We start from the raw sequence: 14278 nt of genomic DNA, 5'->3' as shown, positions 1-14278 counted from the left end.
AACAACATGACCTGACACATAGCACTGAGCACAGACTCGCTGCCTGTAACTACAGGTAACACTTCTATGTATGTGCTGTCTTCTGCCTTATAGGAAACTATTAGCAGCCATTTGTCAGGCACTTCTTTTATCATCTGTTGTGTCAAAATGCAACCTTTCTGCACTATGTGATGTTTGTGACATTCTGCTCCTTTACTTTACAGGATAAGTAAGGATCATAAGACAGGGGTTGCCCATACAGAGTCCAACCTTCTCCCTGTATCAGAGTTGCTTGGACTAGCTAAATCTCAACAGTTAAACCAGATTTCTTATTTCATAAGTTATTGAAATGTCTAAAATTGTAATCCTTTCCTTTATATTTGCTGCTTTGCTTTAAATCATACCATGGTGTATCCACAGGCATTTCCTTTCTTATATTCACCATAAATTATGTGATTTATGATCAATTTATGTTCAATTGTTTTTTATTGAAAATTTCAGACATTACATGGTAACAAGAAACAGTTCAATCAACAAATTAAACATTATACAATGAATATGTAAAATAGGAACCCCACCATTTGGCTGGGAAAATAGTTAGCATTAGTTAACTTAACCTGAGAAGATTATTGGGTGAAAGAACCGCAATCCTTCGTATTGTTAATATAAAGAAGGGGAATAACAGGTAGGGAAAGGAGGTAAAAAAAAAGGGGTTGAGGGAAGGGAGGGAGGTAGGGAGGGGAATACCACCATATCAGTCTAGTGCAGAGAGTTCAGAAAGTTCAAGTTTCGTACATTTAAGTCATCAACATATTACAGAACAGTTCGGGTTTCGTAGCCATCTAGCCCATTGGAATTGGAACTTATGGTATGAAAAGTTATTAAGGGTCGATCTCCTCTCCATATCACATTGGACGTTGAGGTTATGATCAATTTAAATCCAAACGATCGAAAAGGAACGATTTCTCAATACATATGTATACTGTCCTCATTGTCAATCAATCTTCTATATCAGTTGAAAAAATGGACCATGATCAAGATTTGTTTGCTAGGTAGCTGATCAGTCCCTATTATTGATTCTCCACAGATTCCGCACAGATTTTTCCATAGGAAATGATCAACACATTTAATGCATTTATGGACCAACCAATGAACATGTCTTGGTCGAAAATGATTGTGTCTTTTCGCTATTGGTGTGGTGCCCAATTTTGGGCACTCAATTTGTATGCAATGTGAACTGCTTGGCTACTTGGGCATATGAATGATGTGGATGTGTGTGTGTGTTAAGCTGACCATAGGTGAAGGATTTTGTTACAAAAAATTTGTTTTAGGAATGTTAATTAGTTTTTTTCTAATGGTTGGTGGGATGAAAACAAAATTCATTTTTGAGCATAGAGATGAGAAGATTGGAAGGTGCAGAATGGAAATATTTTTACGAACAATAACATTTTAATTGTGAATGTGTTTTTTTGTACATATGTTAGTAAAACACAAATAAAAGAGAAGTATAGGCAAGGTTTTTTTGTGGGTTACAGGAGTGAGCTTACTTCTACTTTCCTGTGACCCATGATCAGCTGCCAATTGACTATAGCCCACTATCAGCTGACATGGTGGAGCTGCTCCAGGCTCTAGAAAGATCCCAATAATTTTATTGGGATCCTTCTAGCTGCTGGATTGGCACTTTGCTCAACCTCTCAGAGCACAGCTGTGCCCATCTCCTTCCCTGCCCAGTGCTCCAGAGAGTGCTGCTGGAGCAGAGCAGTGAGCGGTGACTGGCAGTCACTGCTCTCCACTCGAAAACAGACCAAGAACTGAGAGATCAGCAATCATGTGATTGCTGAATTCTTGGTCTTAGAGCCAGTGTGGGACAGCTGCAGCATCACACCGATGATGCAGCATAGAGGTATATATGTATATATATATATATATATATATATATATATATATACACACACACACACAGTTGTGCTCAAAAGTTTACATACCCTATCAGAAATTGTGAAATTTTGGCACTGATATTGAAAATATGACTGATCTTTTTATGTCCTTTTCCATCTTTATAAAGTTCCATTACCTTGTTACGCAGGACTTTTGACAGCTCTTTTCTGATCCCCATGGCTCAGTATCTAGCCTAGTCAGTGCTTCCACAAAGAACTAACAAACTCATTGACTATACACTGACACTAATTGCAATTTAAAAAGCCACAGATGTGGAACATTAACCTCTAATTGGCATTTTAACTCGTGTGTGTCACCTTGTGTGTCTGTACCAAGGCCAAACATTCCAGGGTCTGTAAACTTTTGATCATGGCCATTTGGTAGATTTCTGTTATCATTATGATTTAAAAAGGAGCCAAACAACTATTTAATAATAAATTGCGTCATATGATCATCATCCTTCAATAAAAGAGCATTTTTTGGCATGATCAGTCATATTTTCAATATCAATGCCAAAGTTTCACAATTTCTGCCAGGGTATGCAAACTTTTGACACACCTGTACATACACTGTTCATAAAAAATTAAAGGAACACTTTGAAAACACATCAGTTCTGATATGGACTGGGTAATGTGTTAGGAACATAAGGATGCCCCATTGTTTGATGGAAATGAAAATTATCAAACAACTGTACATACACTCAATCAATAAACTCCTTTGTTACACCCCTACCACAAAACACTACTTTCTCCCTAGAAAGTATACAATCTAATAAATTATTTTTGTGATACACATCTAAATCACCCAAAATACCTCCAAATATAATATGTTTAAATAAAACCACACATAATTCCAAGTAAATAGAATAAATATATATCTAAAAATATATTAATAAACCCCAAAGTGTCCAAGTCCCAAAAATTATTTCCAAAAATATTTTCTTATAAATCCAGTGAGGCAAAAATGATTCAAAATACTCTGTGGTAACCTCAAAGAAAAAAGAAAAGAAAAAAATTCATAGTGTATTACCCTTAAAATATAAACTTATATACTTCACTCTGTGCACAACACAAAACACATCAAAATTGTGCAAATTAAATTAAATTAATTAAATATAAATCCAAATAAATAATAAATAAAAATTAAATAAAATAAAAAAATATAAAAATAAAAACCAAAAACGTGAAAAATCGTGATCACTCCAACCACAAGGGAATAGTGATACTAGGTACTAGTACCCTTTAAACTCCAGCCAAAAGTGATACCAAGTACCATTACCCTCTTCCAATATTTATGCCTGAAAATATTGGAAGAGGGTAATGGTACTTGGTATCACTTTTGGCTGGAGTTTAAAGGGTACTAGTACCTAGTATCACTATTCACTTGTGGTTGGAGTGATCACGATTTTTCACGTTTTTGGTTTTTATTTTTATATTTTTATATTTTTTTATTTTTTTATTTTATTTAATTTTTATTTATTATTTATTTGGATTGATATTTAATTAATTTAATTTAATTTGCACAATTTTGATGTGTTTTGTGTTGTGCACAGAGTGAAGTATATAAGTTTATATTTTAAGGGTAATACACTATGAATTTTTTTCTTTTCTTTTTTCTTTGAGGTTACCACGGAGTATTTTGAATCGTTTTTGCCTCACTGGATTTATAAGAAAATATTTTTGGAAATAATTTTTGGGACTTGGACACTTTGGGGTTTATTAATATATTTTTAGATATATATATTTATTCTATTTACTTGGAATTATGTGTGGTTTTATTTAAACATATTATATTTGGAGGTATTTTGGGTGATTTAGATGTGTATCACAAAAATAATTTATTAAACTGTACATACACTGTTCATAAAAAATTAAAGGAACACTTTGAAAACACATCAGTTCTGATATGGACTGGGTAATGTGTTAGGAACATAAGGATACCCCATTGTTTGATGGAAATAAAAATTATCAAATACAGAGGACTGAATTCAAAGACACCCCGAAAATCAAAATTAAAGAATTATGCAGCAGGCTAGTCCATTTTTCTGAATTTTAAATGCAGCAACTCAAAACGGTACCTAATGGCAGTCAGGGTGCCATTGTCTAGCCTGTAGAGGTCTGTGCGTCCCTCCATGGATATGCCTCCCCAGACTATCACTGACCCACCACCAAAACAGTCATGCTGAATGGTGTTACAGGCAGCATAATGTTCTCAACGGATTATCCAGACCCTTTCACATCTGTCACATGTGCTCAGGGTGAACCTGCTCTCATCTGTGAAAAGCAGAGGGCGCCAGTGGCGGACCTGCCAATTGTGATGTTCAATGGCAAATGCCAATCAAGCTCTATGGAGCCAGACAGTGAGCACAGGGCCCACTAGTGGACGTCGGGCCCTCAGACAACCCTCATGAAGTCTGTTTCTGATTGTTTGGTCAGAGAAATTCACACCCGTGGCCTGCTGGAGGTCATTTTGTAGGGCTCTGGCAGTGCTCATTCTGTTCCTCCTTGCACAAAGGAGCAGATACCAGTCCTGCTGATGGGTTAAGAACCTTCTACAGCCATGTACAGAGACTGTGCTGGGAGACACAGCAAACCTTCTGGCAATGGCACGCATTGATGTGCCATCCTGGAGGAGTTGGACTGCCTGTGCAACCTCTGTAGGGTCCAGATATCACCTCATGTTACCAGTAGTGACACTGACCCTAGCCAAATGCAAAACTAGTGAAAAACAGTCAGAAAAGATGAGTAGGGATAAAAATGTCAGTGGCCTCCACCTGTAAAACCATTTCTGTTTTTTGGATCGTCTCATTGTTGCCCGTCTAGTGCACCTGTTGTTAATTTCATTAACACCAAAGTAGCTGAAACTTATTAACAACTCCCTCTGCTATTTAACTGACTAGATCAATATCCCAGGAGTTTAATTGACATGATGCTATATTCTGATTAAAAAGTGTTCCTTCAATTTTTTGAGATATATATATATATATATATATATATATATATATATATACACGCACACACTATACTGCCAAAAGTATTGGGACACCTGCCTCTAAACGCACATGAACTTCAATGGCATCCCAGTCTTTGTCCGTAGGGTTCAATATTGAGTTGGCCCACCCTTTTCAGCTATAAAAGTTTCAACTCATCTGGGAGGGCTGTCCACAAAGTTTAGGAGTGTGTCTATGGGAATGTTTGACCATTCTTCCAGAATCGCATTTGTGAGGTCAGGCACTGATGTCGGACGAGAAGAACTGGCTCGCAGTCTCCGCTCTAATTCATCCCAAAGGTGTTCTATCGGGTTGAGGTCAGGACTCCATGCAGGCCAGTCAAGTTCCTCCACCCCAAACTTGCTCATCCATATCTTTATTAACCTTTCTTTGTGTACTGGTGCGCAGTCATGTTGGAACAGGAAGGGGCCATCCCCAAACTGTTCCCACAAAGTTGAGAGCATTAAATTGTCCAGGAGCTCTTCACTGGAACTAAGCGGCTAAGCCCAACCCCTGAAAAACAATCCCACACCATAATCCCCCCTCCACCAAACTCTACACTTGGCACAATGCAGTCAGGCAAGTAGCATTCTCTTGGCAACCACCAAACCCAGACATGTCCATCGGATTGCCAGAGAAGCATGATTCCTCTCTCCAGTTGCTTCCACTTTGTTATAATACCACTAACAGTTGACCGTGGAATATTTAGTAGCAAGGAAATTTCATGGATGGACTTATTGCATAGAAGGCAACCTATCACGGTACCATGCTTGAATTCACTGAGCTCCTGAGAGCGGCCCATTCTTAAGCAAATGTGTGTAGAAGCAGTCTGCATGCTCAGGTGCTTGATTTTATACACCTGTGGCCAAGGAGGTGATTGGAACACCTGAATCCAATGATTTGGAAAAGGTGTCCCTATAGCTTTGGTAATATAGTATATATCAGGGCTTGACAAATTTGCTTTGAATCTAGGAGCCAGCGAAAAAAGGAGGCAGTTTTTTTTAGCGTAGTGTGAGTTGTCAGCATCCGGAACTTCATGTGATGCGATTTGTCACATGACAATCATGGCAAAACTGCACCACGTTTTAGGCATCACTGAAAATAATGGCACTTGAACCTGTGTTTTGTGATCACAGCGATTCTGCTGCAATCCTAAAACACCCAGGTGTGAATGGAACCTCCCTGGTTCACACACATGGTATTCTGGATTCATTTTGAAACTCACAGATTTACATGACAGGCTAGATATTTTGTGTTCCTATTGAGGTGATTCACACAGATGTGATCCACACGCAGTGTGTTTTGAGTGCCATTATGAAAAGGGTCCTGTTCGAGTTTGTGGCGGTGCATTCCAGACTCGCATGTGATAGAGTAGAGTAGCATACAGAGATAAGTGTTCACGTAGGATTGCTATTAACAGGAATTTTGCACTGAAGTCTATGGGTGGCGTTTTCCCATAGAAGTCTATGGGAGGCGGTTTCCCATAGATGTCTATGGGAGGCGTTTAACCATTGGAGTCTATGGCTATGGGAGGCATTTTCCCATTGAAGTCTATGAGAGACATTTTCCCATTGAAGTCTATGGGAGGCATTTTCCCATTAAAGTCTATGGGAGGCTGTTTCCCATTGAAGCCTATGGGAAAATGCCTCCCATGGACTTCTATGGGAAGTTGCCCCTATGGAAGGCAATGTGTGTGAACCCTGGCATCAGGATGCAACAATTTCTAGTCGCCATTGCTACCTGGCACCTGGGATTTGTGGAACCCTGGTGTGTGTGTGTATATATATATATATATATGTATATAACATTTATTTTTTTGCATATATTGTACATTTTGTATATATTGTACATTTATTTTTTGCGAGAAGTTTGGGTTTTTTTTGCAAACCCCTAACTTCTCTTTTAATATGCCTGGGATTCCATTAAAAAATCAGGCCTGGATGACATTTTTAAGTGGAAATAATGTCTGCAATACTTCTGTCAGAAGCCTATGGGATCCATTGCCAGTAGCAGCGTCATTTCCCTAGCTTTTTCCAGGTGCCAGCCTTCATCCATCTTGATTGACCAACTCATGTGAAGGAGTTCAGTCATCCCACCACACAGGCACTGTGCTGGAATGTAAACTGAGCTGCACATGTGCAGATCAGTGTACATTTTAAAAAGGACAGGAAGGTGCATTTATTTTATTGCAGAAGAGATATTACATGTCTCTTTTGAAATAAAGAGCTTATCTGTTTATGCTATTTTCTTTAATTTTTGCCTTAAGAGCTTTCAAATTAGATGATTCAATTATGGCAAAACTGAATGCAGCAATCATATCCAATTGGTTATAGGGGGAAAGGGATGGGGGGGGGAGGGGGCTAGGTAGAAAATAGAGCACTCCAATAAGGTATTGAAACCTGTCTGATCACTTTTTTTCTGACAAGCCTCCGGTGACTCTGTCTGTTGGCGCCCATTACCATTAGAATGTCTTTTGATCTGCCTTGAAACAGATGACATGCTGACATTGACAACCAAGAAAAAATCAATGTGCTCTGTTAACTAAATAATAGGTTACACCTAATTTATGGTGGTATTATCACCAAAATATTTGGAAAAACTAAAGCTGGCCATAGATGGATCAAATCTCAGCTAGTTCAGCAGGGACCGAACAAGATTTGATCCATCGATCCATTTCAGTACAACCAGCCTGTCTGATCTATTTCATGCAATCACTGCCAACAGCTATAATCATTGTGTTCTGCCAGCGGGGAAGGATCACAATAGCACTGCGGGAGGGATTTCCCCATCAACACTGACTGTGCTGATAAAGGAATCTAGCAATTTTCAGGAAAGAAAACAGCATAATCTATGGGCTGCTTTACTGACAGAAAGTCCACTGGTGAAAATGAAAATATAAAATTGTCCAGCACAGACAAGTAGCCATACCATAACATAACATTCCCATTGATAAAATGACAGGTAACATTATTATTAGGCCTTATCAAAATGTATATTTATTGATGTATGTAATATTAAAATTTTTAGTTCCATCATTTGCAGCTGTTTGTAGCTCGTGGAATGCTTTTCAGAGGATTGTAGAGCAGCAACTGCCAGGCATTCAGGTGACACTGTTGGCTCCTGAATGGCCATTTGTTGACATCCAAATGGAGATATGGTATGTAGATACCGTGCTTCAGGCACTGGCCAATCCTTTGGCTTGCAGTTGCGAAGCAGCTACATTCACTTGAATTGGTCCCGTTTGGTGATGGTGCTTCCCACCAAATGCAAAAGGAAGTATACATTTTCTCAATGTCATGAAGCAAAGCATTGTGGCCTTGGCCTGTGTACAGCACTGAGCAGACGCATACTATCGTTAAGGTGGGTGGTCAGGGCATGGCAAAACCAAGCCTGTCTCTACAGCCCTCAGGCTGCCGGTGTCAACGAGTTAGTAGTCCTTTCCTACTTACAGAAGTTAATGCATTAAAAACTATAAATTATTTATTATAGATTACTTTTTTCTTTTTCAGCCATGGCAACGAGCCTGAGCCTGCAATACAGTACAGCATGTACAGAATGTAACCAACCTGTTAACCCTTTTATTGAGGAAATGCTGCTACAACTAGAGCAGTCTGAGTAAGTAATGTATGACTGCATTATGTTAAATGACATTTCTAAGAGAAGTCTGGGTTACTTACAAGGGTTCATTCACAACACATATTACCATGCTATCACTAGACATGCAGAGTGTGGCCTTTCCCACCACGTGCATTTAAGAACTGGCTTTTCTACCTGGTATTAGTTGAATCAGCTTTTACATTTGCATCAAATTCATGGCATGGTGAGATGTTTACCTCCCTGGCTTAGTTCAGACATCTGTTGAGTGCAAAATATGACCATTGCTGACCTGTTATTAAAATTCCAGGATCTAGGGCTTTTATTGCCATCCTTTCTTTACTGCTTGGTGTGTTACTGACTTGGACTTGGTATGTGCATATCTGCTAAGTATGGAGTTACACTCAGAGGTCACACATGGATCACTTTATTTCAGGAGAAAGATTTGAGACTCCAGACAAACAAAGCCAATCAAAACAGAGGACCGCATTCCATAAAAATTAAAAATAAAAGGCTTTACACATTTACAGTCCTGAGAACTTTTTGAAACGTTTCATTTTCTTTTTATGTTTCACTATCAAAATAAACCCGTGATGACTGAAATATAGCAGCTGCCATTTCCAGGTTCTTTTCATTGGTGCAGGCTCCCCTGCCATATGTAGTATGGCTGCACTACCTAGTGAACTGTTGATCCTAACAAGCATGCAGCCAGTATGTGCAGGCCCCAATATGCAATTAAAACATATCAAATAGAATTTTATTCTGTTAATTTATATTAAGGTTTTCTTTTTTCATGCCAGTAATAATTGTCTCATATTTTCTTCTAGACAATATACAACTACTTTAAAATTGTGTGGAAATAATCGTCTGGTGGAAGGAAGGAGAGTTTCAGATGACGATTTTCTAGTTATTTCTTATGTTCTGAGACAGAACAGCTTCATAGAAGGTAGGATGTGTTGGAGGCTGTGTTTTTATGCAAATTACCATGTTTAGTGAAATTCTTTTAATTTAGTAGCTACAATGCTAGGTTAGAATTGGATTACAGAACCCATGCAAAAACATAAGATCAGTAAGAAGTAAACACAAGGGAGTGGTTGCTTTTATCATTGTCACACTTATTACTAATTTCAAGCTCTCTTTCCACTGCCTGCATGTATATTGATTCAAAAAAAACATTCCCTTTGCCAATTCAAAGCACTAGCATGCCCCATCCATTGTAGATACTTAACTGCTCCACCATTGTCTTATATACCAACTAGACCACTATAAAATATATGGTACTTCTGTGTATGGGAGAGTATGTGACCTATTCTCTTTCCTTCCCATAGGCAATGCTCATTGCCTGAACAGCAAATCATCATGGCATGAGTACTGCCACTTGGGGCAGGGTAAGGTCCCTAGCATTATGATACCTCCAATACAGAGCTTCCAAAGGGTTTTCTACTCAGGTCTCTGGCAGGTGAACAGTTTGGTGGGAAAGCACGGAGAAGGTAAGTACTGTTTGCAAATAAGGTGGACTGTCAAGAGAATTTAGAATAGGCAAAGCGACAGCTTCACTTTAATTATTTTTCCAAATAACTTCCCCAGGCGGGTGCTGTCAAGTTTACAGAATTTCTGGGTGTCAAGCTCCATGGTCACCCTCTCTACTTTGCCTTTAATGGGATATGAAACCTCCACCTGCAATATCAAAGGATAAGTTCACCGAATACTGGTATAACATGTAACATGCTACAAAAGGTGAACTTTATCCCTTAGATTGCTGCATTATCACTCAGATGTGTTGACACTTGATGAGCACTTTAATTTTTAAAGCAGAGTTCCACTCAAAATCTGACGTTCCGCTTATTTGCCTCCTCCCCCCTTCCACTGCCATATTTGGCACCTTTTGGGGGGAGGGGGGAGAGGGTACCTCGTTTTGACAAGTACCCGCTCCCATTTTTGGCTCAGTTTGCCGCAGCGAAGTGAGCCTGAAGTTCGGCCCAAACCTCCCTCCAGCAGTCTCCTGGGAACCTTCACAAGTTAGGAGGCGCAGCGTGACTCACATGTGCAGTGGGCAACAGGCTGGCAAGCCGCAAGCTGTCACAGCCTGGTGCCTACAGTTGAGATGCTGATGCCGTGGAGGAAAGAAGGGGAGAAGGAACGGTGTGGGTGAGAACATCGCTGGACTCTGGGACAGGTAAGTGTGTGTTTAGTAGTAGTCAGCAGCTACAGTTTTTGTAGCTGCTGACTTTTAACAAACACAAAAACGTCTGGAACGTTAAATGGTCAGATATTAGTTTAGCAAATGTAAACAAGTTAGAGGGTCCTGCTCAACATGGGGCAATTCACTCAAAGGGAGCAGATAAAATCAGAAGTAACATTTTGAGCTAAAGAACCCATTGTTGGTGAAATCTGACAATAATACAATGTGGAATGCTTTCAGAGGCTAGGCGTGTGTGAATGATGTTACAATGCATACTAAACTCCATACCCTTTTAAGTCCTCATGCATTCTGGACATTTTACAGCTGCTGTTTTTGGCTTTTAGTGTTTCTTTCTACAGCCAGTAAACCCCCCAGCATGTTATCCTATGTGTCCATGCACACATAGACTGTAATCAATGTTTTTTGGCTGGAAAAACAACCCAGGACTAGTGGGTTTCTAGAGGAGTTTTTTAGCTGTAAAAATGCTCTAATGCTGTAAAACATGGTAAATCGCGGCAAACTCATGTTTTTGGACTTTTTTGACCACAAATTTTTATTTTCTGGTAAAAAACAGCGAAAAATTAAAACACGAAAAAACGCGGCAAAACTCTGCTACACACTAATGCAAAAACGCTAAAAAATGCTGAAAAACGTTTTTAATGTGACTTTACACAACTAACGTTACCTGCGTTATTAAAAAGCCCAGTGTGCATGGAGCCTTTATGCTGTAGTGTGCAGGCTCATGTAGGACATATGCACATTTCACAAGAATATTATAAAAATCATTTGATCGCATTTTTCAGGTCTTGACTTGAGGTTCAACAATTTGACTGACAAAGGCGCAGTACATATTGCAAACTTTCTTCAGGTATGTATTGAAATAAAATAAAGATATTATCTGGGATAAAACAATATTATATGCCTTTCAACTTAATATGCTTTTAGGAAGGATGTTCCTTACTTTGTTTAAATCTTATGGGAAACGACATTGAAACAGATGGAGCAGAACTAATTGCAAAGGCTTTGCATGTAAGTAACAAATGGTATATTCTGTTTTATAGTAGTAGGTTGTTATATACGTGGTTGAAATACTTATTAGAAATGAGAGAAAATAAAAAAATAAAAGTTTTGCAACTTTTTTTTAACTTTGTTGCAGCTAATCTCCTTCTGAAAATTCCAGGGGCATGACTTCTGTGCTAATCTTCTGTTTCACTACTTTATGAACTCCCCCATTAAGCCATAGGATCTCCTCCTGTTCTGCTCATTATAAATTGAACAGCTGATTCGCATGATTTTATCTAAGACCTAATTCACACTGGCATTGAAAGCCGGCATTTGAGGGACGTTTTTAATGCTCCTTTAACGCCTATGCAAATAATACTATGGGTAGCACACAGTGCTGTTCACATTATTAAAACATGAAGTACTAGCATCACGTCGCTTCATAATTGAAGCCTCATGTCGAGTCAGGAGGAGCTTGAAGCCTTTCAACGTCTCCCATTCAAGTCTATGGTGACGCTCCACAAACGCGCTAGCAGGTGTTTGTGGGGCATTTGCGGCATGGTTGTGGGGCATTAATAACATTACAGTTTGTTATAGGCATTTGTGGTGTGGTTTTAATGCTTGTAAAACGCTTCAAAACTGCACATCAGGCATTTGGGGAGCATTTTTAACACTTGGAAAAAGCCAGTCTAATGCCCATACTAAAGCTCATTAACACCTGTATAGCACTTATACTAAAGCTATGGGAGCATTTGGTAAGAGTTAGAAATTTAGGCAAGTGTGAACAAGCCCTAAGAGGTGATATCTTTTTAATTCCTTTAAATCAGAACAATTTTATATACAGGTATACTGCAAATGTAGAATACGTAATCTAAACCTTTTAATAAAAATGATAGATTTAGATGATAGTTCACACTAGTGCAATTTCAGATGTGACTTGAGTCACACAGAATCACATGACAATAGGCATCACATTGTTCTCAGTGGTGCCTGTTCACATCAATGTAGCTCAGCACGGCATGATTTTGGAAAAGGTTCCCCTACAATGGGGGTTGGCAACCTGTCTATCACGGTCTAGCTGTCGATCACGGCCAGGTGACAGGTAGACCGTGGACATGTGCCTTCGCCGCCAACCCCGCCTTTTAGGTGCTGGTCCTTCTCCCCCCTTTTCCCCAGCCTCCTCCGCTGCTGTCATCCTCAGTGCACAGTGGAGAGCGGAAGGCAGCACAGCTCAGGACGGAGGACAGGAGGAGGAGCTGGCCAAATGAACTTTTCATATTAACAAGCTGGCAATTGGTTGCTAGGACTGCTCTAGCAATCAATCACCTGTGGGTTAATATGAAAAGTTCATTTGGCCATATTAGTTCATATTAACCCACAGGTGATTGATTGCTAGGGCAGTCCTAGCAACCAATTGCCAGCTTGTTAATATGAAAAGTTCATTTGGCCAGCTTCTCCTCCTGCCCTCCGTCCTGAGCTGTGCTGCCTTCCGCTCTCCGCTGTGCACTGAGGATGACAGCAGCGGAGGAGGCTGGGGAAGGGGGAAGACACCATCAGTCCAGAACTGTGCTGCCCTCCACACTCTTCTGTACAATCAGGATACTGATTGGGACACTGCTATGGTAGGGAAGGAGGGGAGGCAGGGGACATTGCTGGGGGTGGAGGGGGCCAGAGGTTGCTGCTATGGGGTAAAGGGGGGGGGCAGAGGACACCACCACTGAGGGAAGAGGTGATGTGCAGAGGACACTGCTATGGGCAGGGCCACCCCCATAGCAGTGTCCTCTACCGCCCTTCATATCACCCCCCACAGTAGTGTCCTTTGCTCCCCTTCACATCACCCCACCCCCCAGTAGTTTCCTCTGCCCCCCTTTTCCCCATAGCAATGACCTCTAGCCCCCACTTCCCCCCCCCCCACCAGCAGTGTACTTCACCCCCCCCCCCCCACACCCTTCTCTCCCTTGGACAGGTAATGTAAAAATCTGAATACCCAGAAAGTGGCTTGAGATTGGTCTTCTTCTGCCCCCACCCCCCAACACTGGTGTCCTAACGCAGCTGCCTAAGCAGTCTTATGCTGGCGCCCTGCTTACGGCTGCTTAGGTAGACACCTTGGGGCACCAGGGTAGAGGGGGGTAAAAGAAATCCCAATATTCAGCCACTTGCTGGGAATTCAGATTTTTTAAATTCCTTTCTTCTGTTGATCCCCTTTATGGTTCTCCTGGAGCGGCAGAAAGCTGGCATCTCCTCCTTGCCCTGCCACCAGCGTACAGCTGCTACAGGAGGAAAATCCAGGGGATATGTTTTAGGGTAATGCCCCACTTGTTCCTCCTTTTTTCTGCTGCCTGTCCCCTCCCCCAAGTGCTTCCCTTTTAACAGGGCCAATAAAAAAATTGTGAAAAAAAATAAAAAATAAAATTGTAAAAATAAAAACTACTGACACCATCCACTGTCCTACTGACACCAACTTCTGCCCTACTGACACTGTCCACTGTCCTACTGACTGACAACGTCCACTGCTCTACTGACACCAACCTCTGCCCTACTGACACTGTCCACTACCCTGATGACTGACACTGTCCACTGCTCTATTGACAGAC

The 14278-nt window shown here is 40.4% G+C and overlaps 1 protein-coding gene across 1 annotated transcript in view; it reads left to right on the top strand.

Annotated features, from left to right (window-relative positions):
* Window positions 1-2: 2 nt before the first annotated feature.
* Window positions 3-14278, top strand: part of LRRC34 (leucine rich repeat containing 34) — a 28880-nt gene continuing 14604 nt past the window's right edge. The window contains exons 1-5 of the mRNA XM_089675474.1: window positions 3-55; window positions 8416-8521; window positions 9328-9446; window positions 11486-11550; window positions 11628-11711. Of these exons, the coding sequence (XP_089531600.1) occupies window positions 8418-8521; window positions 9328-9446; window positions 11486-11550; window positions 11628-11711 (372 nt within the window). The 5' untranslated portion in view covers window positions 3-55; window positions 8416-8417. The remainder of the gene's footprint in view (window positions 56-8415; window positions 8522-9327; window positions 9447-11485; window positions 11551-11627; window positions 11712-14278) is intronic.

The sequence above is a fragment of the Staurois parvus genome, unplaced genomic scaffold (assembly GCF_062004578.1).
Source record: "Staurois parvus isolate SC_StPar_1 unplaced genomic scaffold, SC_StPar_1.0 ptg000155l, whole genome shotgun sequence".
Taxonomy (NCBI): Eukaryota; Metazoa; Chordata; class Amphibia; order Anura; family Ranidae; genus Staurois; species Staurois parvus.
Note: the sequence above shows the minus strand (reverse complement) of the source record. Positions and strands in the feature narration are given on the sequence as shown.